General features: G+C 43.5%; 1 protein-coding gene across 1 annotated transcript in view; it reads right to left on the bottom strand.

Annotated features, from left to right (window-relative positions):
- RASSF3 (Ras association domain family member 3) overlaps positions 1 to 22,355 on the bottom strand; it is a 101,712-nt gene that overhangs the window by 62,212 nt on the left and 17,145 nt on the right. The window contains exon 2 of the mRNA XM_076332232.1: positions 16,480 to 16,604. Within this exon, the coding sequence (XP_076188347.1) occupies positions 16,480 to 16,604 (125 nt within the window). The remainder of the gene's footprint in view (positions 1 to 16,479; positions 16,605 to 22,355) is intronic.

Raw genomic sequence — 22,355 nt, 5'->3', positions numbered from 1 at the left:
TTCTTATCTGTTTCATTACCAAAAAAACACCAATGTTATAAAAAATAAACCACAAACAGGATATATTTGGGTCTCAAAGACCAGTACTTGTAAGCTGGGAAATGCCTCTTTCATGACTGACTGCCTTGAGCTTAACACGTGCCCCCCCCCCAACCCTGCAATGCAGGGCATGACCAAGACCCTCCTTACTTCTCTAGCCTCCAGCTTAACACGTGCCCCCCCCCCCAACCCTGCAATGCAGGGCATGACCAAGACCCTCCTTACTTCTCTAGCCTCCAGCATATGTCAGACACAGGCCAGTATTCAGGTCAGAAAGGAAACTGTAAATCTGGCATTTGATATACTTTTGCCTATTTGTTAGAGATATGACCTACAATTTATAGGACTTGGACCTACACTGCCAAATAATTCAGCTTCCCAGCTCAGTCCCAGGGTCTGGTGCTGTGATAGTCTTATTTTACATGTTAGTTCATTTGTGGGCCCTCTTTTACAGCAAATCAGTGCACTTCCTTCAAAACAAAGCCCAGAGGTGCTTCCAGAGGCAGTCAACGCCAGAAATCACGCCATCTCAGCAGCATGGACCCCTCAGCCTTCCTCTGCTCTTCACCATCCTCTTACGCTATCCCAGCCAGCGTCGCCCCCTCAGCCTCCCCTCACATTTTCCAGGCAATTTGAACCAATAAAACACGCACGCCATATGTTGAGTCCACGGGTACGGGGGTGTAGGACACAGCCTGCTCTAGGAGGGCTCAGCTCTGAGAAATGTGGATCTGAGCCACTCTGCACTACCCCTCCTGAGGCCAGGGGTCACTCCCTGGGATGGAGGCCTTTGGCTGCAGAAAGAAATAGTCATGGCTGGCTCAGAAGCTGTGCCGTATCTACTCATTATTTTTCAGTCTTAACTTGAAAAGCAAAATATTTAATTAATTTAATTTTACAGTCATTGCTTATGTTTACATTGTTTAAAATGTTAAGCGTGTTTTCTAAAATCAGAAAAAAGCACTATTCTTAGAAAATAAAATTCTTTTCATATTTTACTAAGCTTGGGTGATTACTCTTCACCATGATTTGAAAAGGGATGATCCAACATTTTCATGCTGTTATCATTTGGATGAAGAGAAATGGTGGAAGAACATGTGAAAAGAGGTTTTTCACTGCAAATGAAATTTTGCCAATCGCGGGACATAGCAAATTGTACAGAGGTGCTACAGAAGCAACATGTCTGGTATTTTCCCACCACATCAATGTCCAAACTCTGACGCCGTGGCTGTAGGTTGATTTTTTTAAAGCTTTAAAGAGGTGTGAACTCTGAGCTTCTGGAAACTGAACTAGTTGTAAAGTAAGCAAGACTTTTATAAAATCACTTGTAATTATTATCCAACCCTTTTTCTTCAGACCTGGCCACAGACTCACTGCACAGAAGCACTATTTACATACCGCTGTTTGAGAAGGCAGGCGGGTTTAAGTTAGACACGCGCACAGGGGCGTTTACACAAGGGCGATCCCTATTTCAGCACTGCCTCTCCAGCATGACCTGTGCTTTATGGAAACTTGGTTCAAAATCACAGAAAATGGTACATCCAAAGGAGAGGCTGGGGGGAAGGGAAGCAGAGGAGGCGAAGCAGATGTGTCTAATTCAGGCTGTTTCGCGAGCTATGACTCCAGCATTTGGTACCAAGCATGTGCTATATTTTCTACTTGAAAGCCGACTGCCACTTCAAATGAAAATGGTTTTGTATGTATGTGCTGCACCATAAAATTACACAGACGCAGAGGTCCACGCTAACTAGATGTTTACCTCTATGTTCTACCACAGCACATAAGTTATAATCGGAGGAAGGAAACTCCTAGGAGATCTGAAGGCTTTAATTGTTTCAGCGTGCAGATGGTTTGCATTACAGCAAATCGACACAGCTCAAGGTCAATCCATAGTTCAGCAATAGCTGCTTCGGCAAGTGAATTTAGTATGTTTACACCTCTTCTGGGGAAGGTTTAATGGCTTTGTTACTTATTTTATAGATATTTCTAGGCTTAAGAAACACCGCAACAGGTGAAACTGGAGGAGCGTAGGTTGCCGTAGCCATTTCCTTCATGTCTGGTACTAAGCAATTTTTAGAGCAGCTAAATATAGCTGTTTTTCTATAACATTTGAACACTTTGTTTCAACATGTTCTCTTTTCTGTCACTGACATAAAAACCACTCTGTTACAGACTCATGAAGACATCTCCCGCAACTCTGATTTTCTTTGCTATGTTGAGATTTGCCACGCAACCGCTGCACCTGGAGACTGAGGTCTGACACAAGTAGTTACTCTTGCCCTCAGCTATCAGTCTGAGCTGCCCCTCTCCCAGAGGTTCCCGGTCCCTCTGCACAGGCAGCTCAGCTGTTCATGAAGCAGCTGCTGAACTGCTTCAGTTTAGGGCTTAGACGGTTAGAATAAACTGGAACCAATTTTGATTTTTTTTTTTTTAATAGCACCAGGCTGAAATCTGCCACAGTACAGCAGCTGCTTCATCAGCTGAGCCATCCCTCCAGGCGAAATGGAGCTCCCCAAGAGGAAAACAGGCTGGGCACCAGGGCAAGGGGAGACTACTGTAGTGATACCAAGGTAAGATGTCACTAGTCAGAGGCTGGAAAGCTCCACATAGGAGAGGAACACAAAGTACTCTGGGGCACAAAGCACCAGCCTGCGTGAGCCACAAGCACTTTCTTTTGTGCCATATACCAACTGGATCCCAGATCTGTCCGGGTAGCTGCCGTTACAAAGGCAATCCCACCAACGCCAACTGTTAAAAAACTACATCTGGCAAAAACAGTGCATGATTTTTGTTTTAAAAGGGATGGTCTTTGTTCCTCACAGTTTGTCTTCGAGTTCTGCTGATCAGTGCTTATTCCCGTCAGTCGTACGCTGTCTCCATCATTTACCCTCTGCCTCTTGTCCCGCAGGGGCAGTACCAGACCCCCACATAATCATAGAATCATAGAGGTTGGAAAAGACCTCTAAGACCATTGAGTCCAACCATTGACCCAACACCACCATGCCCACTAAACCATGTCCCTAAGCGCCTCATCTACACATCTTTTAAATACCTCCAGGGATGGGGACTCAACCACTTCCCTGGGCAGCCTGGTCCAATGTTTCACCACTTTTTCAGTAAAGAAATTTTTCCTCACGTCCAATCTAAACCTCCCCTGGCGCAACTTGAGGCCATTTCCTCTCGTCCTATCGCTTGTTACTTGGGAGAAGAGACCAACACCCACCTCGCTACAACCTCCTTTCAGGTAGTTGTAGAGAGCGATGAAGTCTCCCCTCAGCCTCCTCTTCTCCAGGCTAAACAGTCCCAGTTCCCTCAGCCGCTCCTCATAAGACTTGTTCTCCAGACCCCTCACCAGCCTCGTTGCCCTTCTCTGGACACGCTCCAGCACCTCAACGTCCTTCTTGTAGTGAGGGGCCCAAAACTGAACACAGGATTTGAGCCTGTGCGGCCTCACCAGTGCCGAGTACAGGGGCACGATCACTTCCCTACTCCTGCTGGCCACACTATTTCTGATATGGGCCAGGATGCCATTGGCCTTCTTGGCCTCCTGGGCACACTGCTGGCTCATGTTCAGCCGGCTGTCGACCAGCACCCCCAGGTCCTTTTCCGCCAGGCAGCTTTCCAGCCACTCTTCCCCAAGCCTGTAGCGCTGCATGGGGTTGTTGTGGCTGAAGTGCAGGACCCGGCACTTGGCCTTGTTGAATCTCATACAGTTGGCCTCGGCCCATCGATCCAGCCTGTCCAGGTCCCTCTGCAGAGCCTTCCTACCCTCCAGCAGATCAACACTCCTGCCCAACCATGGGGCAGCACTGTGTTTTCCTGCCTGCACTCTGTGTCTGGAGTGCCAGATCTGGAGAGAAACCACAGCAAGGCATTGCCAAAGAGAGGTTATGTTCGTGTGACTCAACAGATGTACAGATGTGTCCGTATGTCCATATGTGCAGGTAATTTAACACTGCGGGTGCTCCTCCCCCCCCCCGACATGCAACCGGATTAGCAGAGTCACAGGATAATTGAAAGATGGGTTGTACCTCAAGGTCAGAAAGTAATCAGTGAACTGGCAGTCTACTTGCAGACCTCAAAATATGTCAGAAACATCACTGAATGTAACATCACAGCAGAACAATGCTAAAAAGCTCATGCTCTTTGCTTTATGCATTAGGGCATCTACCCTCATTTCGTTTGGATCTGAAAATCTTTTTAAAAACTGTTTCAAAGACCTGTTTTTAAAATAACTTAGGAAAACTCTGCAAAACTTTTTAAAAGAGGCTTGTGGCAGGGCTGTGAGGATTTGAAACAGAGAGGCACACAAACGCTGTGAGCCGTACCTAAGAATTTCACATCCACGTCCTGGAAGTAATCTCCTGCCACAACCCCCTCCCCGCTGCGCTCAGCGGTCCTCGATGTGGCCTTAACATCTGCTTCGGTATCTGCTCTTTCGGGAGGATCTGCCTCTATGTGCTTTGCTGCTTTCAAAGGCCTGCCTGCTATTGCTCAGGCCGGCTGGCAGCGTTCATCACCGCTATGTGGTTGGGCAGATACCCTTACAAGGAAACACAATGATTCGCACCCCTCCTCGGTGGGAGTCCAGCAGGCATATCCACCACTGTAAATCCATAATCCAGCTTTACTGGGTCTATTTAAAATAACTTTGGGAGGCAAAAGGCAGCCTGAGCTTTAGGTCTAATTCTTCGCATAGATAATAAGCTGAGGTGCATTTACAGGACAGTGTGTAAAGTTTGTCTAGCTCCTAACTTGGACAAGAGGCTGCAGGCATCTGGACCAGAAGGCGTGCGGCTGCCAAAACGAAGCAGGCAGCTGTGAGCAGAGCAAACTGCCTCCAGCAGCCCTGCCAGCAGATTCTGCAGGTCAGCTATTGAAATGATTTGCACATGAGCGTATTTGAAATTTTGAATGCAGCCTTTTCCAAAAGACCACAGCAAGAGGGTTTGTAAAGAAGGGGCTGTTCTCAGAGGAAAGCAATTTCCTAAAGAATCCATTTCCTTACTCAAACACAAGAAAGGTGGAAGGTTTTCCTAAAACTGGCACTGAGGGCATATCTGTGACATGGAGATAATTACTGGAAGTAACCGGTGAAACTGCCAAATCCGACTACGGCAGAACTGCCAGAAATTTTTTCCTTCTTAATTGCAGCCAAAAACCACAGGTGACTTAAAAGAAAGGAAAGTGTGGGGAAGAGTGTGGAATGCCCAGGAAAGACTGCTCTTAACGCACAGTGCTTTAGCACAGTCTAGAGGACTTGTATATGAAATGCTGCCAACTGTTGGACCATGGCCAACTCATCTTAAAATTTGGGTAGCCTGGGGGTGGGTGGGATGGAGGCACGCGCACTTCCCTCGCATCAGAGGCACTGTGTCTGCTAACCTCTCTTTCTGGCTCGGGATGCGGGGCAGTTCCTGTCCCCAATTCTGGGACACGCTGTGCTGACTCCCCAGCAGGCAATCTCAGTCCAAAGAAGGCTCAAAACTGCAAGTTGAGGACACTTTAAAGAAAAAATAAGATGGTTAATAGATGTTTACAAACTGTTAGTGAAACTGGATCTGTTGCGGCAAAACTCTGCTCTCACTGCCTCTGCCGGACCCCACATCTCCTTTTTCACTGTCTAACCTAATGCGATGATTCTCAAACCCAAGAGTGGGGCTGCCCTGGGAGGTCCAGACTGTGTGATGGGAGACAGAGGGAGACAAGAATAAAAAATCTAGATGGCTCATGTCAGCCCCTCTTGTCCCTTTTCTGTTTCTCTCTTCCTCTTTCTCTAACAGTGAAGGTCTCTCCTCTCTCCAGCCATGCACATGGGAGATGTGCACATGGGACGAGCTACTTCTGTGTAGAGCAGAAGGACCTGGCAGCGAGGGGTTGAAGCCCAGTGGCTCGGGGGGTGCGGGCTGATGCGGGGGAAGCTGTGGGAGCTGTGCAGCCCAGCACAGCTCAGAAGGTTCCTGCTGGGAGACAGAGCACAGGATCTCAGAAAGATGATTCAGCCCAAGGAGAGGACCCCTGACCTACCCCCAAAGAGTAACATTAAGGACACTTCTCAGACAGACAGCAACTGCCTAATTACAACTGGAAACATGGATCCTAGGTATTTCCAAAACACTTATTTCTTGCATTCATTCACTCCAATAAATCGTTCCTGTCTCTAGCTATACCTGTTAATTGTGGGGAAGAGAACATAAAGAATTCAGTAGAATCACAGTTCACAAATGCAGCTGTCAGAGATTTTACTCCTTCCTCTCTCTCATACTGAATTACCTCTGAATTTACCCTGTCTGTAATCCTCAATTTTAAGAATTCACCCTTGCTTTCCTTCCCCAGATTACGGATTCTTTAACAAATTCAGGAATATTCATAGAAGTTACAGGTAAAGCATAAAGAAGAAACAATCAAATTCTCAGAATGTAACTTTGTGCCACACAGTGCATTTATTTGCCCATAATACTTTGCAAGAAAGAGCTCATCCTCAGTGCGACTATGAGCAGCAGATAGGCAAGGAACATTATTCACAATGTCACCATTTCCAAAAACAACTTCTACTTTTGACTCCCCAGACTGAGACATATTTGAGGTAAAATGAAATAGCAGGTTTGCATACTGTGGGCACCTCCCTCCCCCTAGAATAAGGAAGAAAAGAAAGCTGGAGGCAAAAGACTAATAATTAAATCAGCACATCTGAAAACCAAGGCCAAATTGACTTGCTGAAGGCCATATCTAATCAGTCATTAGTAGAGCAAGGTCTGCAAATCTGGCTTCCTCAGTCCCAGTTTCACGCTCTAATTCCTACCTCCAACAAATTGCTTTATAATAATCATAAGACCTTACTGATTAGTCATATATGCAGATAAGGAAATCTCTCTTCAAGGTTACTGTAAAGGAAAATATTAGTCAGGATGGCAAAAGGAAGGTCGAGGGGAGAGGACAGGGTAAATGGAAAACTCAAGAGTGGAGCATGGACTGAGCAATGTTCCTCTAAACACAAGTTTAGGAGTATTGGGCAATGTAAAAGTAGTGTTCAGCCTTGCTATACACTGGTCTTCCTTCCCTGGAGAATAATGTTGCAGAAGTGTCTGATAAGGTCGTTGTGATAGAAAAGCTTAGAGAAATCAAGGCAACATAATTTTATCCTGAAGTCAGCTAGGTGAGGTCAGCCCCAGGCAGGATGCACAGTGCTGACCTCATCCTGCTGCCCCATGGTAACTATCACCACTTTGTTCTCACTTAGGATTGTAAAGCAAAATAATCAGTGATGGTATTTATCTTGCTGTAAACAAATACTCTGTCAAAGAAGACAAAGCCTTAAAAGGGGATTGACCATGGCTACATACACGCTTGCAAGCACTGGCAGAGAAAGAGATGGAGAAGCATAGGATATGATTTAGGCAAAGCAAATAATTGTATCCAGTTATCCAGCTGACTGCAGCACATCAGTAGGCAAGATACCTAAAATGGGCATCTGCAGCTCTCCATTGGTTCACAAGGCTAGTTGTAACGTGTTTGAAGATCTCTCGGTTTCCCATGATGAAAGTTTTCTTCTCAATCGTAAAGGGGAGATGATTCTTTTCTGTTTTTCTCCAGGGGTTATCCACATAGGGCAGGCATGCAGAGACCAGCTGGGTTTATCTTCTTAGGGCACTGTCCAGCTTCCAAGCAGCATGGCTCCAGGATCATCTGGGCCAGGAGCTGATCCAAAACTCATCCTTAGGAGACGCATCTTGATTAAGAACCAGATAACAAGTCATAAGAAATCTACAGGTCACAGGTGAAAGACGATCAAGATGCAAAACTACCTCTGGATCAAAAATCTCATCTGGAATATCACCATAATGTAAGGTGTATATCTTCAATGAAGCGATGAAGGGACTTTATCTCATTTTTGAAAGGGTTGTTACATCATTTGTGAAATAAACATTCATGGAAATAAAAAAAAAAAAAACAACTGATCACCAGCATATTCTTTGTAGAACAAACCAGATCTAAAAAGCTTGTAGGAGTCTAAATTTTGTAGCTCTGTCTCTGCGTTCAGAAGAAACAACACAACAGCCTTTTGTATCCAGGCAGCTCCTTTTGCTTGGCAGTAAAGGATCAGAAGGTCACAGGAACCAAAGGTGCAGGATCCCACTGGGACCTATGCTACAGGGATGGAGGCTTACAATAGCTTGAATAAAAAGGGAGAAGGAAACACGACAAAGTGACTATTCCTCGAGATCTCCCACAAGTGCTACGAAAACCCAGTATGTTTCGATCCTGGGAAAGCCAGCTACTTCTTTACGCTTTGGGTAGGAATAAGAGGACTACTCCCCAGAAGTTTAACTAGTATGACTTCATTGCCATTGCTTTTAAATGACATATAACTGCTGACAGTTTCCTCCTTCCCAGTAAGTACATTGAAGCATTAACACTTACTACATTGCTGAATTTTTACATGCTTATACACACTATTTGCAGAGTAAACGGGGACCATGTAAGTTCTTATCCACACTTCCTGTGGGAGCAGGCTGACGTGAGACAACACATACAAGAACGGAGCTTCGCTGTAGAACGAGATCCCTGGGAGAAGGGGAACCACCAGGCAGCACACACGCAGAGCTGGGGAGAAACCAAGCTCATGCAAACAGGCGGGCTCCTCTGCACTGAGGAAGAGTCTGGAGGGCAGCTTTTAGGCAGCGTCCCCAGTTAGAGGAAGCCATGAATCAGTGAGGAAAAACGCTACCTCCTGTCGTTTGATTACTACTCTCTGGGAAACAAGGCTTTACATTTCCGTAAGATAAACAGGATTGCATCAGAACAACATAGGGCTCTGTTCTCTACCTGTTTTCCTAACAGCTGTCTGTGGGGCTGCTGGTTGGCAAGCTACTTGGATCAAAGACTGGGAAGAAATATTTTCATATCTTCACCCAGGAATGTTATTATTAAAAATAATCAAAAACCGCTCCCCACCTTCCTTCCCCACCAGGGAAGGTTTTGCATCATGCCCTTCCTGCACTGAGTCAAAAGGCAGGAGCAATCTCTTCTCTGTACATTTCCAACAGCTGCTAAAGCCATAAGTCAACAAAAAAAGCCTGATATTTAAAAAAAAAAAAAAAAGAGAGAGAGAGAGGCATAGTGTGAAGCTCCAAGAATATCTTAGGCAATCTGGATGAGAAAATGGGATGCGAGTTTCACAACAGTTCTGACTTTCTCTTCTAATCAGCTCTCGCTGCCATCTTGTTATTTGCTTAGGGCAGGTCTACGTGGGGTGAATTAAGTAGTCTGCAGTCATGTCACCAGACCAGCTACCTTCCCGAACATTCAAATGCAAAATAAAATCAGCCTCATGAATAAGCGCACTAGAAAGTGCGTGATATTAGATATTTCTTTGGACCCTTGTCCTGCTTAGAATCCAGTCACCCCTGTGGTTTAATAGATTAGGACAGACCTGACGCGGCTGCTGGTAATTCCATTTTGGTCGAGGTGTTTTATGAATATAAAGTAAATAATCAGGCAGCCTGTGAAGGGGGGAATGAAAACCACTGTCACTCTGTTACCAGCCTATCTCTAACAGAAAGGTGAAGTTTAGTTGTCCATCTGTCATCTACAGCACATGGACTTTTGAGGAAAGTCAGTGTTAGGATTGCACTGGGACAGACTCGCAGGGGCCAGTGTTCACCCCCCACTTACCGGTTTCCCAGCCAGTGCTCATTTTCTTCGCATGTTTTGAGGGTTGAGTAAGGCACTCAAGACACTATCATAGTTAGTGATTTATCACCCAGCAACTGGGCAATTTCCATGTACAATCATAATCTACAACATATAACAGCAAAATACCCATCTTCAGGCATGCACGTTTTGATGAAGGCAGCCAACATCTATTTGCCTACACACGCCCCATCAAAACCAATCATCCTAGTGATCGTTGTCCTGATCTGCATGTTGAAAATCTACCCTAAAGATAAGAAAGAAACCATACTCTGATCTCTTTGCTGCAAACTACCACAAGCCCAACCCTCAGGATCCTGCCTTGTTGCCAGCCCCCCTCTGCTTGCTCAGGCACAGCCTGGCCACCCCTCACATTGGAGTGCAGCTATATCATGCTATGTAACATACACAACACATAAAACTTCACGATTTAGAGGATCGGTTCTCCTTGAACTTCTTCTCCAACAAGATTAGGCAATGCTATTTGAGTATCGTAGAACTACCTGGAACGCACGGGACGTGCAAGCCTATATTACTTGTATTAAATTTGTAACGTGATCATCTGTGCTCTGCTGAGCCTGCTGAGATACTGGGAAGATATTAATAACTTTGAATTAGGAAGAAAACTGCCACAATGAAAAAATGCCGTTGGTATTTTACGTCCTACACCTGGCACAACACTGAGAGCAGAAACTGGAAAGGACTGTGGAAAAATGTATGTGGTAAGAATAGTCTGTATTAGAAATAAGTGGTGGAATAAGAGCATTGATCTTATAATGACAGCTGACAAAATGGCAGGTTGAAGCTGGCCACATTACTAGGGAAACACATATTGTTTTCTAGGGAGACTATACAAACGTCTTGAATATGAAAACACGTAACTGTGCAAAAATCGAAAGTGCATTTTAAATGTTCCCCTTGTCTAATAGCAGTATTTTCCTGTAATTTGAAGCCTCATCTGCTTCTTCTACATAACTAGAAAATCAGAGCTGTTTGACTGGAGTTGATCTGGTTGCTAAACAACCTATAACTGATCTTCTCTGGGTTTCAGCAATACGTTCTTTAAGCAGTGAGCTTGCTACCTTTCTGTTTGAAAGGTCAGGTCTGTATAGTACCCAAGTACTTTGAAAAAAAAAAAGTTTAAGGATAGATTTACTGTGTTATGAAAATGTGTAAATAACATTAAATAACGTTTTAAAACCATAGTGGTGTAACAACATGACTCTGATTGCTTCTACGGGCTGAAAATTCCCACCAGGTGCCAACAAGCTGAAGTCCACTCTGTTAAAAATACTAATTTCAGTATTATGTTATTTATATATATGATATATATATATTCCCTGTATATGATACAGGTCCACTCAACATGTGCCTCCTCCAGTCTTTACTGATTGGGCTTTAAGATCCACTTTTCATTTCAAAAAGCCCGCCTTGTTTAAATGCATCTTTTGGATTCATCCTACTCGCAATATTCAACTACAGCCTCAGTCGCCATCAGCCCAAGCATTTATTCGGTCTGCTCTAGCAAACCTGACAGACTATTTCATGATGCCTACTCCAGAGAATACTAAAGGAGTCCAAATATCTGATATAGTAAATTAGACTTCTTAAAAATGTTGCAATGAATTTATAAATTAAAGATCTTAAGTCAATACTGTGCAAAGCCTGTATTAGTAATACCCCTGTGAAGGAAGGCTGCAGACAGTAGTGGCAGAAGACCTGTTGTGGGTACTCTCAAATTATTTTTTGAAAGCTTGGGACTAATTTCTAGTCTATATAATCTGACAAGGCTTTTATTTATGCCAAATGGATTTCCCTAAAAGTAGCCTGAGTAATATACACAATTAGAACTGAAATGAGCTCCAGGTTTAGTTTAAATTTTTTCCCAGTCACTGGCAAAAATGAAACTATGGTCTGCCTGCCAAAACAAACGTCATTCAGTTTTCCTCTTTTCCTTTCAACTACTACCAAGCATAATCAGTTTTAGCAGAGATCTGGAATACACAAGCCATAAAAAACCATGCCCATTGTACAGAGCACACGCCACTTCCAAGAGTTAGTATGGGAGAGCAGTCAATGGCTCAACAGTAGCTTACATTATTAATCAAGAGCTGTACACATCTCCATCGCGATATCCCCAAAGGGGATATTTTTGAAAAGAGATGTCAAACTACCTCACTTCTGAGCGGGAAGAACTGAAAACTACTTTCAGTTCCAGTTACATTCAGATAGTAACCTCAGTGCTGATCCAGGTCCAGAATTTTCTATATTTGCACTGTGAGACCCTCTCAGTCTTCTCCACAGCAGGTTCATGCATTTTGAAGCAATCTGGGTGGTGTTATTATCCAAGCCATTTGGGACAGCCTATATATCCCTTTCCATACTTTACCAAGTGCCTTGGGTCTTGTACAAACCTCATCTCTGACCACCCTCTGGCTTTGGGAAAATTTGAGTGCAGTGAGACCTCTTTGGGAAGGCACGCCATCTTCAAGGAGAAAAGAAATTGTATCTGTGGCTCATACATAAGAAATTTTAACATTTTGATCCATCTGGGGTGAAAAAAACAGGAAAAAATGAAAGTCCACTAATGGCTTTGATACTACTCAGACTTTGAGAAGCCCTTGGCAGTGTCAGTCAGAGGTGTTGCTCCTGTAATGGGCAATGTGGTAGCACAGGAGAGGACTCCTGGAAAGCGGCTCTATTCATGCCCCTCTGCTCGTTCCTGGAGGAAACTGGCAGCTCTTTCTCAGTGGTCTGTTACAAGGTCGCAGAGGACCTATGTCCATCATTTCCTCTTTAATCTCTATAGGAAGCCTTTTCAGGAGGGAAACATTTAAGGCCACACAATTAGCAAAATACCATCCCCTTTTCTCCTGAGCCATATATTTCTGCCATCGGGTACTTGCAGTATGTTTGAAATTGTGAGTTTCATTTACAAGTATTTAACCCCACAGCCTTAGCGATCTCTCAAAATAGCTACATAATGGAATTTCCTAGACCTATTTATAATGAAATATATATGGGTTTATATATATATATACACACACACAGAAAGGACCTCAAAGTTCAGGCCTTTTGAGCTCCAATGACTTGTTAACAAAGTCAAGCAGCATGGCCATATTCCAAATTGTGAGACTATCTGACCACTCATGGGTGCACCAAAGGGCTCCAGTCACTGGCAGAATTGCACAGGATGGAAATCCCTTGGAAATCTGTTGACTGCATTTGCAAAATGAGCAGTTGAGAGCCTGTAAGAAATTCCTCTTCCCCATAAGGGAAATCCGAAGCCCAGATTCTCAAACTGTGGTTCAACAAGACGTTTGTTCAGGGTTATTTGGAGCTTAAGGTGTTCCAGCCACACCACAACACCCAGCCCGTTGTGCTGACAGCACTGTTCACAAGCTGTGTTGCAAACTAAAGAGCTGATTGGGCTTTGCAAGAGTAAACATTGGAAGCCACGCCGTTTCCCCCACCCGTATTAAAACACATTGTCCAAAAGTAGCAGTACGGGCACCACTGGGAGTGCAAGGGCAGGGGGAAACATGCGGCACTGCACGGGCACAAACGAGCATCCAGGACCGGGAACTACAGCCGAGCCGCAAGCTCTGCTGTGCTCAGGGCGCCACAAGGTCATTGCAGCAGGACAAAGTGCAGTTTACATCACCCAGATCAAGTAGGAGATACACTCACTTTGCCCGACCAGTCTAAAATGGTCTTAGGCCTTACAGAGTGAGGTCTCAAAGCATTTGAGAGCAATCATCCACCTGTGTGGAGGAAGTTAGGCAAGTATAAAGGTGCCGTGTCTCTGTACAAGAAAAGATCTAAGCTGTACTGGCATAAGAATGCCAATGTAACAACTTCAGACTAGTGCTTTGCCCACATAAAATTATTTCGTTTAACAAAAAAAATTATACTTCAAAACAAAATGGTTATCCTAGCAGGAAGAAAATGCATAAAGCCCAGGACTAAGGCTTGTTAGCAAGGCGTTCCTCTCCATAAATACTATAAATTTCCAGCAGTTCTCCTAAATCCCTTCATATTTCAGTTCAGATGCTCACTGTATGGGTGGGATACCCCCAAAATACATGCGTGGTCTTTGCAGCTATGCATTTTACTAGCATAGCTCATGCAAAATTAACTGGTTTTGCATACCATGTGATTATAAAGTCACGATGTAGATAAAGCAAAAGCGGGCATCACTGGAACACTTATCCGTTTGCTTCTCGCTGGGGACTGTTCTGTGCCAAGCATCTGACGCCTACGTTAGCAAATACTGTGGTGCAACTCGAGCAGCTCTGTAAAGCAAAGCAAGTGGTGCTGAGAACCCCAAATCCTCAATATAAACACTTCACAGGTTTTACTTAAGACAATCTCTGTTTTGATTCAGTGGACTGAATGCCCATTAGTGGTTGGAGCATGTTAGGTAGGCTCCTGGAGTGCCTCTTCCCAGAGGTTTCAGGAAGCAGCTTAATTTTCATCTGAAAGGGAATTAAGTTTATGCACTCTAAGACTGCTCGTTAATATCAACCAAAGCAAGGGAAGTGAGGACAATTGGAAGATTTGCTTCAAAAGCACACTCCTGCGTCTAACTAAAACCCTGCAGACTAGGCGCCACCCACAGAATAAGAATGCAAGAATAATTTTATAAGGGAAATAGATTCAGCCTTTTTCCCATGCTCTGACTCCTTCATTATCTTATACTAAACATATACTCAGTTGTATATGTGAGATGGAGGTTCAAACTTTAAACAGAAAGGAAAAATCAACTTAAGACTGAGACTAAGTCCAGAAAATTTTAGCAGGGAAGGGAAAAGTAATTTTGAAAAGGCAGCTGAGCTGGGAGTTGTATTTCAATAACAGTAACCTGTAAATGCCAGCTCTTGTAACAATGTTTACATTCACAGATCTTAAAATTATTTTTAAAAATTCTAACTCCTTTTTTACTTACAAGAAATCTAAGTCCTAGAAAGACAAAGCGGTATGAGCAGGTAAGTAGCAGAGCAGGGAGTGAACTCAAACCTTGCAGCCTCCATCGGCAGCTGTGTCAGCGCTGTGCACGCGGGACAGCCGTGCACAAAGACAATCACTTCACCCAGTAAGAAACTTTCCAGGTTTTGTGCACGTAAATTATTGTTGCTTCAAAATCAATGGGTGATGGATGCTGAAAATAGCATTTGAATCCTCACCTTACATGTATCAGTTGTCAGACACACACTGACCCAGACAGCTAGTGAGGAAAGTGGAGATTTGTAACAACTGTCATCTACAGCAACCAGCCAAACTGTGACTTCTTCCAAGAGGAAGGAATCAGTAGGCAAAAACCAGTACTGCTTTGATGCAATCTTGTGGCACACAAATAAATGCGCACGAAATTCTGCTTCCCCGAGTGCTGTAAGGCTCAAACAGCAAGAAAGTTTCCTTGCTCAGCATTCATAGCTGCTTTACCCAAGACAGCACTAGCTCTTTCTTAGATCTCTCATGGCCAAGCTGTACATGCCTTTTTGAGTATAAATGGCTTTTAATGGCCTTCTCTTTCTGCTCCTGTGGTATTTTCTTGCTGATAGTCACCCACACCTCCAAAACCTGTGTTGCCATGTCCTTCCCTCTCCCCACCCCTGCTACTCCTTTCAGCATCTGAGTTATTCCCCTTCGCTCTTCCCAACAGCAAGTCATGAGGAGCACACAGGAGACACTGTGTCCTCAGTTGCAGTTTGGGTGGCTGGACCAAGCATCTCCCCTACCAAATAAATGCTGCACTTGCAGAGAAAATTCAGTGCCGGCCTGGAGCATGTGCAGCAAGCTCAGCAAGGGCACTCAGAAATTTTGGTGCCCTCTCAGAAGTTTCTACTGGTTAGGTGTAAATGTTCAAAGGCTTAACATCTGATTAAGTTTGGATGGACTTTTGTGGAGGACAAAAGATAAATGTATTTGAAAATGCAAAGAGGCATGAGCTAATTAGCACAATACAACCTTTATCACAGCACTAAAGGTCTAAGGGGCTCATTATCACCGTATGAACCTCCTTCTCAGAGGACCCTCCACTCTGTCTGCAGAAAAGTGCTGCTTTGATGTGTTCCCTGAACAAAGAGAAAGGCCCTGATGTCGAGGGTGAAACGCAAGGAGTGATGCTCTGTGGTGGTTTAAGGAAGGAAACGAGGAGCCACACTGTGACCCATTAAAGCTGCTGGGGAATCCAGGCGAGGAAATTTGAAATTACCCTAAGAGGGATTTAATGAGAACTGGGGGATTAACACCAAACCCAGACAAAACTAGTAAGATCTTTAATGGTCACAAATAGCCAAGCCCTTAGTTTTATTTGCCTCACTGTGGCTCTACACCCAGCAGCACAGGGCACCTGGGTCATCAAGCTCACTTTGTGAGCTGCTGCACGGTGCGGCTGAGTCTATCTGAAGAGGAGCTCTTTCCTCATGTTCTCATCCCCTGCCGTAGTGCCTGCTCTGACCCCACAGTGACCCAAACCAACAGGAAAAATACCTCTTTGTGGGACTACTTTTCAGCCAGGTTAGCTGAAAACTAATTGGAGCAGGAGTGACCCAGCTGGCAGCAGCCAGTTGCAGCTCGACCCAGCTGTACTGTAAAATCACAGCACTGGGTGGGAAATTTAGCTTTGCTGGCCATACCTAAGTGAGACATTCTTCCCGAGCAGCCAGGTGAGGCAGGCAGACCACACTTCATTACAGAGCTGACAAGAGAAAGCAGTAATTACATGAACACAAGATATACTACCTGACTGTTGTTGTAAGATGGATCTAAGGTGTCATGTGGAGTGAGGCAGTCCATTAATTTTCCATTCCGCCGGCAGCCCAGGTGCACCAGATCTCGGCAGTGAGCATGGCAGGTGTATTTGCAATCTGAAAGACGCACACAGACATACACACACACACAAAAAAAAAAGAAGCGTTTAGAAATGAAGTTGCTGCAGGCAGAACCTAGGAGCGAGGCACATCCTCATTTGCTACGTGACCTCAGAGAAACTACCACCTCTCGACCGAATCTCCCCGCCCGTATGTAGAGATAATAATAGTTACATATTATTGGAGATGTAAATTCACTGGAGCTAAGGTGACAGTGCAGCACACCTCAGTGTCACACTGACATGGCTGCAGTGATGCAGTCCGGTAGGTAGATCAGGGCTGCCTGGGTGAGATGTTTTTGCAAAAAGTCCATGCCACATACTATGTATTAGCTGCTGTAATGTAAGCTCGAAAGGGGCCGTTCTCAGAAAAGCCACATTTATGATTTTCAGATAAAAATTTCTATGCAAGTACAATCACTATTACATGGTTTACATGTTTTAGGCTTAGGTTCTCCTAAGAATATGCACATGAATATTGAAAATGGAATGAGAAGCTTATCTGAAGCTGTAATTAACCTGCTAAATCACAAAGTTGCCTTCAAGAACAATTCAGAAATTTCACTTGCTGGCTAGCAAAATCAACTAAGATGGCTATTAGAAACGTAAATTCATGATAACAGAGGCAGATGGCCCTATGTCTAGTAAGAAATCAGATGATTCATATGGCCTCTAATCTCAAAGAGAGAATAATTTTAACAGTATTTGCAAAAACAACCTGTATTTGCTCTGAAGCCTTGTTGTGTTTGCTGTTTTTCTGTGTAAGTTGGGGCAGAGTTCATGATACCACCTTTGTCCAGCACTGAATGTCAATTTCCATTTTTAGGTTTTAAATTGTTTATAATTTTGCCGAAGAGCAACCACTTGTACTTCAAGTTTCCATGCTGGGGAACATCATGCTGTTTGTTTTAGAACATTTCAGCTAAAACAATTCAGCCATTTCCAAGAATGACTTTTGGATGAAATGCTTTAATTTTCCCTAACTAAACTACTGTTAAAAATATTTTTTTTTTGTCTCAAAGCTTTACACTTTCCTGGTTTATAGCAAAAGCTGAATTCTGGATGAGGTTTTTTTTGTTCCCTTATCAGCCTCTCAAAAATCTCAGTTTCCCTTATGTTTGATTAGATTCTCATTACAGTTCCTGAAGAATATATTCTTCAAGGTTTCCATTTCCCATCCATACTCATCAGCAGTGTTATGGGGCAAGGCAGCAGGGTGTTCCCTGCAACGCTGCTCCTCTTGGCTAGGGACTTGGTCTTTAATGTAAGATCCCTGCACCGGCAGATAATCCAAAAGTAAAAATTTTAATGTGGATCAGGTGTAAACATGCAATCACATTTCTGTGCCTGATATAGAATCTGTGCTATAATTGCATTAAGGCAAGATTAAATATATTTTATTTGGCACAAAGAAGTCTGCCAATACAAAGTCAACCAGTCAAAACTTTTCCAGTACCAGTGACCCAGCAGAGTGAGTCAGATAACTGGATCAGATAACTAGGATGTTTCTGATCTTAAACCAGACTGACTATATCACTATAATATGTCTCAAGTCACACTCCTCTTGGGACATCAGCAAATAGCCTCCAGCTAATTATGGGGCAAGAAGGACCCTACTGCAGTATAAATCAAAACACTGAAAAAAGGCTCTAACTGTGCTGGTTTTGGCTGGGATAGAGTTAATTTTCTTCACAGTAGCTAGTATGGGGCTATGTTTTGGATTTGTGCTGAAAACAGTGTTGACAACACAGGGATGTTTTAGTTACTGCTGAGCAGTGCTTACACAGAGTCAAGGCCTTTTCTGCTTCTCACCCCACCCCACCAGCGAGTCGGCTGGGGGTGCACAAGAAGCTGGGAGGGGACACAGCCGGGACAGCTGACCCCAACTGACCAAAGGGATATTCTACACCATGTGATGTCATGCTCAGCATATAAAGCTGGGGGAAGAAGAAGGAAAGGGGGGACGTTTGGAGTGATGGTGTTTGTCTTCCCAAGTAACGGTTACGCGTGATGGAGCCCTGCTTTCCTGGAGATGGCTGAACACCTGCCTGCCGATGCGAAGTAGTGGATGAATTCCTTGTTTTGCTTTGCTTGCGCACATAGCTTTTGCTTTACCTATGAAACTGTCTTTATCTCAACCCACGAGTTTTCTCACTTTTACCCTCCTGATTCTCTCCCCCACCCCATTGTGGGGGAGGAGTGAGCGAGCGGCTGTGTGGTGCTTAGTTGCCAGCTGGGGTTAAACCACGACACTCCCTAAAACCATCACTGTATTTAATGCAGAATTTGGAAAACATGAAGCAAAATAGGCAGAAGACTACAGGGGGAAAAAAGGATGGTTAAGGCAGCTGCATGGTGCCCCGGAGAAACGATAGTTGTCCCTGCACCCTTATGTGATTCTGGCAAGCCATGGCAAGCTTTCCCCAGGTGCTGCGCAATTTCTCCTGGGTGCCACGTTTGAGCATGTTCATCCGATTTGCAGGAAACACGGAGCATTCACAACTGCAACTGAAGTCAGGGAGAACTGTGCTTTTAACCCAAATGAGGTTTTTCCAGGGCTCTGTCTTATGCTTATGCAGCTGGGATTATTTTTCAGATGACTCATGCACCTCACGGAGGACTTCTGGAGGAGAAAGGACACTTGCGTTTGTGGAGCCCTCGAGAGAAAAGAATAATTTTGTATTGGGGAAGGGACCCCTTAAGACGCAGTTGAAAATCCTCACCCCATACCTGACAGGATTAAATAAAATTCGGAGCTGTTGTTCATTGAGTGAGGGAGTGGGGCAGCTCCATGGGAAAACCAGGATGGGAGCACTTAATTAAAAATGACATTGTAATGCATATGCAAAAGGAGGTCAAATGAAAGTAATACTTGTATTTGTTATTTTTCTTAATTTCTGAGTTCTTTACTTTGCAAGCTGAGTTTTGTTCTTCTTAAGAAAAAATGCTTATGAGATAGCACTGTATGTCTACCTTTCTATCCTTCCTCTGTAATTCCGGGAGAGCTGACCAATTTCAACCACAAACGGTCTAAAAGCTAATTAAGTTCATATGAGTTTTACGAAAATTATCTCCCGGGTAAAGGAGGGAGACCCAAACTAATACCCACGCTCAGGGCATGGCAGACAAAACTCAGATGTTACGCCATTGTCTGGCAATGTCTGGACAACCAGCTACTGCACATCACCTCTGTGGTGAGGAGGCGACGGGGAATGGGTCACAAATCTGTAGAAAACCAGGCCTTACTAATTCCCCGACTTTCTATGGTAACAAACATATATACCGAGCATGCACCAATCCTAAAGACGCATTTTCACAAACAATATTAGGAAAAAAAATCTGTTAGCTAAACAGTGTTCTGAAACAGGATTACTAATTAAGTTAGGAAACATTATGTCTCAATGCTATTTTGTTTGTCATTTATATTCATTTTAATTTGCGAGTCCATAATGTCATTTGTAAGACAAGCCCATAATTTCTGCCTGGCTATTATAGGCATAATTGCAAAAAATGTAAAAGCTTCATCTCTGAAACTCTTTCGATCATAAACTAGATTTTAACATACTGATTATAAGTTAAATGAGCAAGACAAGAAAAAAGGATTATTTTTTTCTAGAACAGTAATACTTAAACCTCTTTTCCTATGCGTTTTAGCTTTAAACACATTATTTTATTCCATTCATGGCATACAATGTTTCACAAAGGTCCAAGTAGCATCAAATTAAAAATAATATCTTTTTCTGGTAATCCTTTACTGGACCACTCCCAAAATTGCCATGAGTTCAAAAAGTAGCTATTATTCTGGAAAGACTGTTTTGTCCATCAGATAGTGGATTGCCATATTATTTCTGCTTGGAAAGCAATCAGAACCAGGTGTTGTTTCCTGATGTGGTCTGAAATGAATGGTGTCCTTTGAATTCAAAGATCTGGGGGCTTTAACTGGGTACAGTTGATAAAAGCATTCACTGTCATTTAGAAAAGCTAACAGGTTTATTTTACTAATGCTCAGACTGTCCTGTACACTGATGTTATTTATGAAAGCGATGCATCAATGCATACTGAATATGCATAATTGTCCTGCATCATTAGGAAATGTGAAGTAAGTACGTATTTATTAAACATACAAATATTATCCTTTAAAAGTTTCATTGTCAACTACTGAGGCATAATGTAACACCTTATTATTTATTATTCTATTGCAACAATGGCTTGACTAGAGTCATAGAAAAAAATAACTTAGCAAAGTCTACAGTTACATGAAATCAAGACTACTCCTATCCTGCCTTCACAAGGGTGAACTGTAAGACTTCAACACATTCATTTTACGTGAATAGTCCCTACCTGATGTTTGGGTTTTCTTCACCTGAAACTTGATTTGGCGTGATAGCTTGTAAATAGCTGTTCCTATAACTGATTTGCTCCAGGGCGGTGCAGCAGAAAGCAAGCAAGTGAACAGGCAGGCAACCCAACAGATGCTCCAACATCAGACCCTAGTAATTGAGCATTACTGAATCAGGCAGAGGCAGGCAGAGGCTCAACAGCAAAGTCTCTCTACCCTGCTGCAGTCTTCCCTGCCTAGGAAACGTGTGTGTTCATTTCTGTGATGGCCCAGACAAATTTAACTTCCAAATGGATATGCAAAATGTATGTTGTGCCCGAGCAACTAAGCACACGGAAAGTTCAAAGCCAAATTTGTATTTATGTTTGCATCGTTTATCAACCACAGTAAGGTTAAAGAAGTCTTTATTAGAAAGCATGAGGAGGGTATACAACTTGGTTCTGCTAATGTGTGTGTTAGGAAGTTAGCAAGTAAAATCATCTTTACTTGAGAGCTTATGGCTTGGTTCCCAGCAATCAGAAGAGAGATTACTGCTGTGCTTTCTCTACGGAAAGCGTGCCTCTAAAGCTTCTTGGAAAAATATTCAAACTACATAAGGTGCTTAATGCTTTAATTCTTAATCCATTTGCAGCCAGCAGGTCACAAAAGGAAGGAGAACAAAGTTCAGCAATATTTCTCCTGCAAGGCCGAATTGCATTGTATTTCTACAAGACATTGATATCAACATCTCGCATTTCGGTTTGTACTTAATATAAGTTGCATTGTTCTCCTTTTTGCTGATGCTCAAATGTCTACATTCTCGTTTGATGCTAAAGTTGCTACCAAGATCATTTTTAGCAGTTTCACTAGAAGCTGTAATGGAACGAGAAACCTACTTGGATAAACAGCCTTCAGAAAGTGTTAAGCACAGCTTCTTGGGGGTGGAGCTCTGCTGTAACATTGGTTTTATCTCTATGCAATTCCCTTTATTCCTGATTATTTGTTTATTTATTAGTCTCACTTAATATCAGTCTGAGATTAAAATAAAGTTTGTTGTAACTGTATTTCCCAATTAGTGAGTCATGGGTGGTTTTTAAGGGATCACAATCATTACAGATGAGACAGATTTTCCGAGCTCCTTATGGCCATCCTTTTCCCTGTGGGATCTCTGTGCACATTTTGTGCTCTTTCCCCGTTATGGAGCTAGGCAAGGCTTAGATCAGACTGTAGTCCAGCAAAGCCCACATCTTCCAAACCCCTGTAAAGCTGTGCCTGTCCACAAGTACCACTTTGCCACTTAAGGTTTTCTAATCTGTTGTTCCTCTGTAGATTCTGCTTTCAACAGGTACGCTGGCCATGGCCATGGCCACTGGCGATGAGGCCCTGTACGGGACACACGCTTCCCGTAGAAAGGATCCTCTATCATTTTCC

This window comes from Aptenodytes patagonicus, chromosome 1, assembly GCF_965638725.1.
Source record: "Aptenodytes patagonicus chromosome 1, bAptPat1.pri.cur, whole genome shotgun sequence".
In the NCBI taxonomy this organism is placed as follows: domain Eukaryota; kingdom Metazoa; phylum Chordata; class Aves; order Sphenisciformes; family Spheniscidae; genus Aptenodytes; species Aptenodytes patagonicus.
The sequence above is the reverse complement of the archived record's forward strand: the minus strand, read 5'-3'. Positions and strand labels throughout refer to the sequence as shown.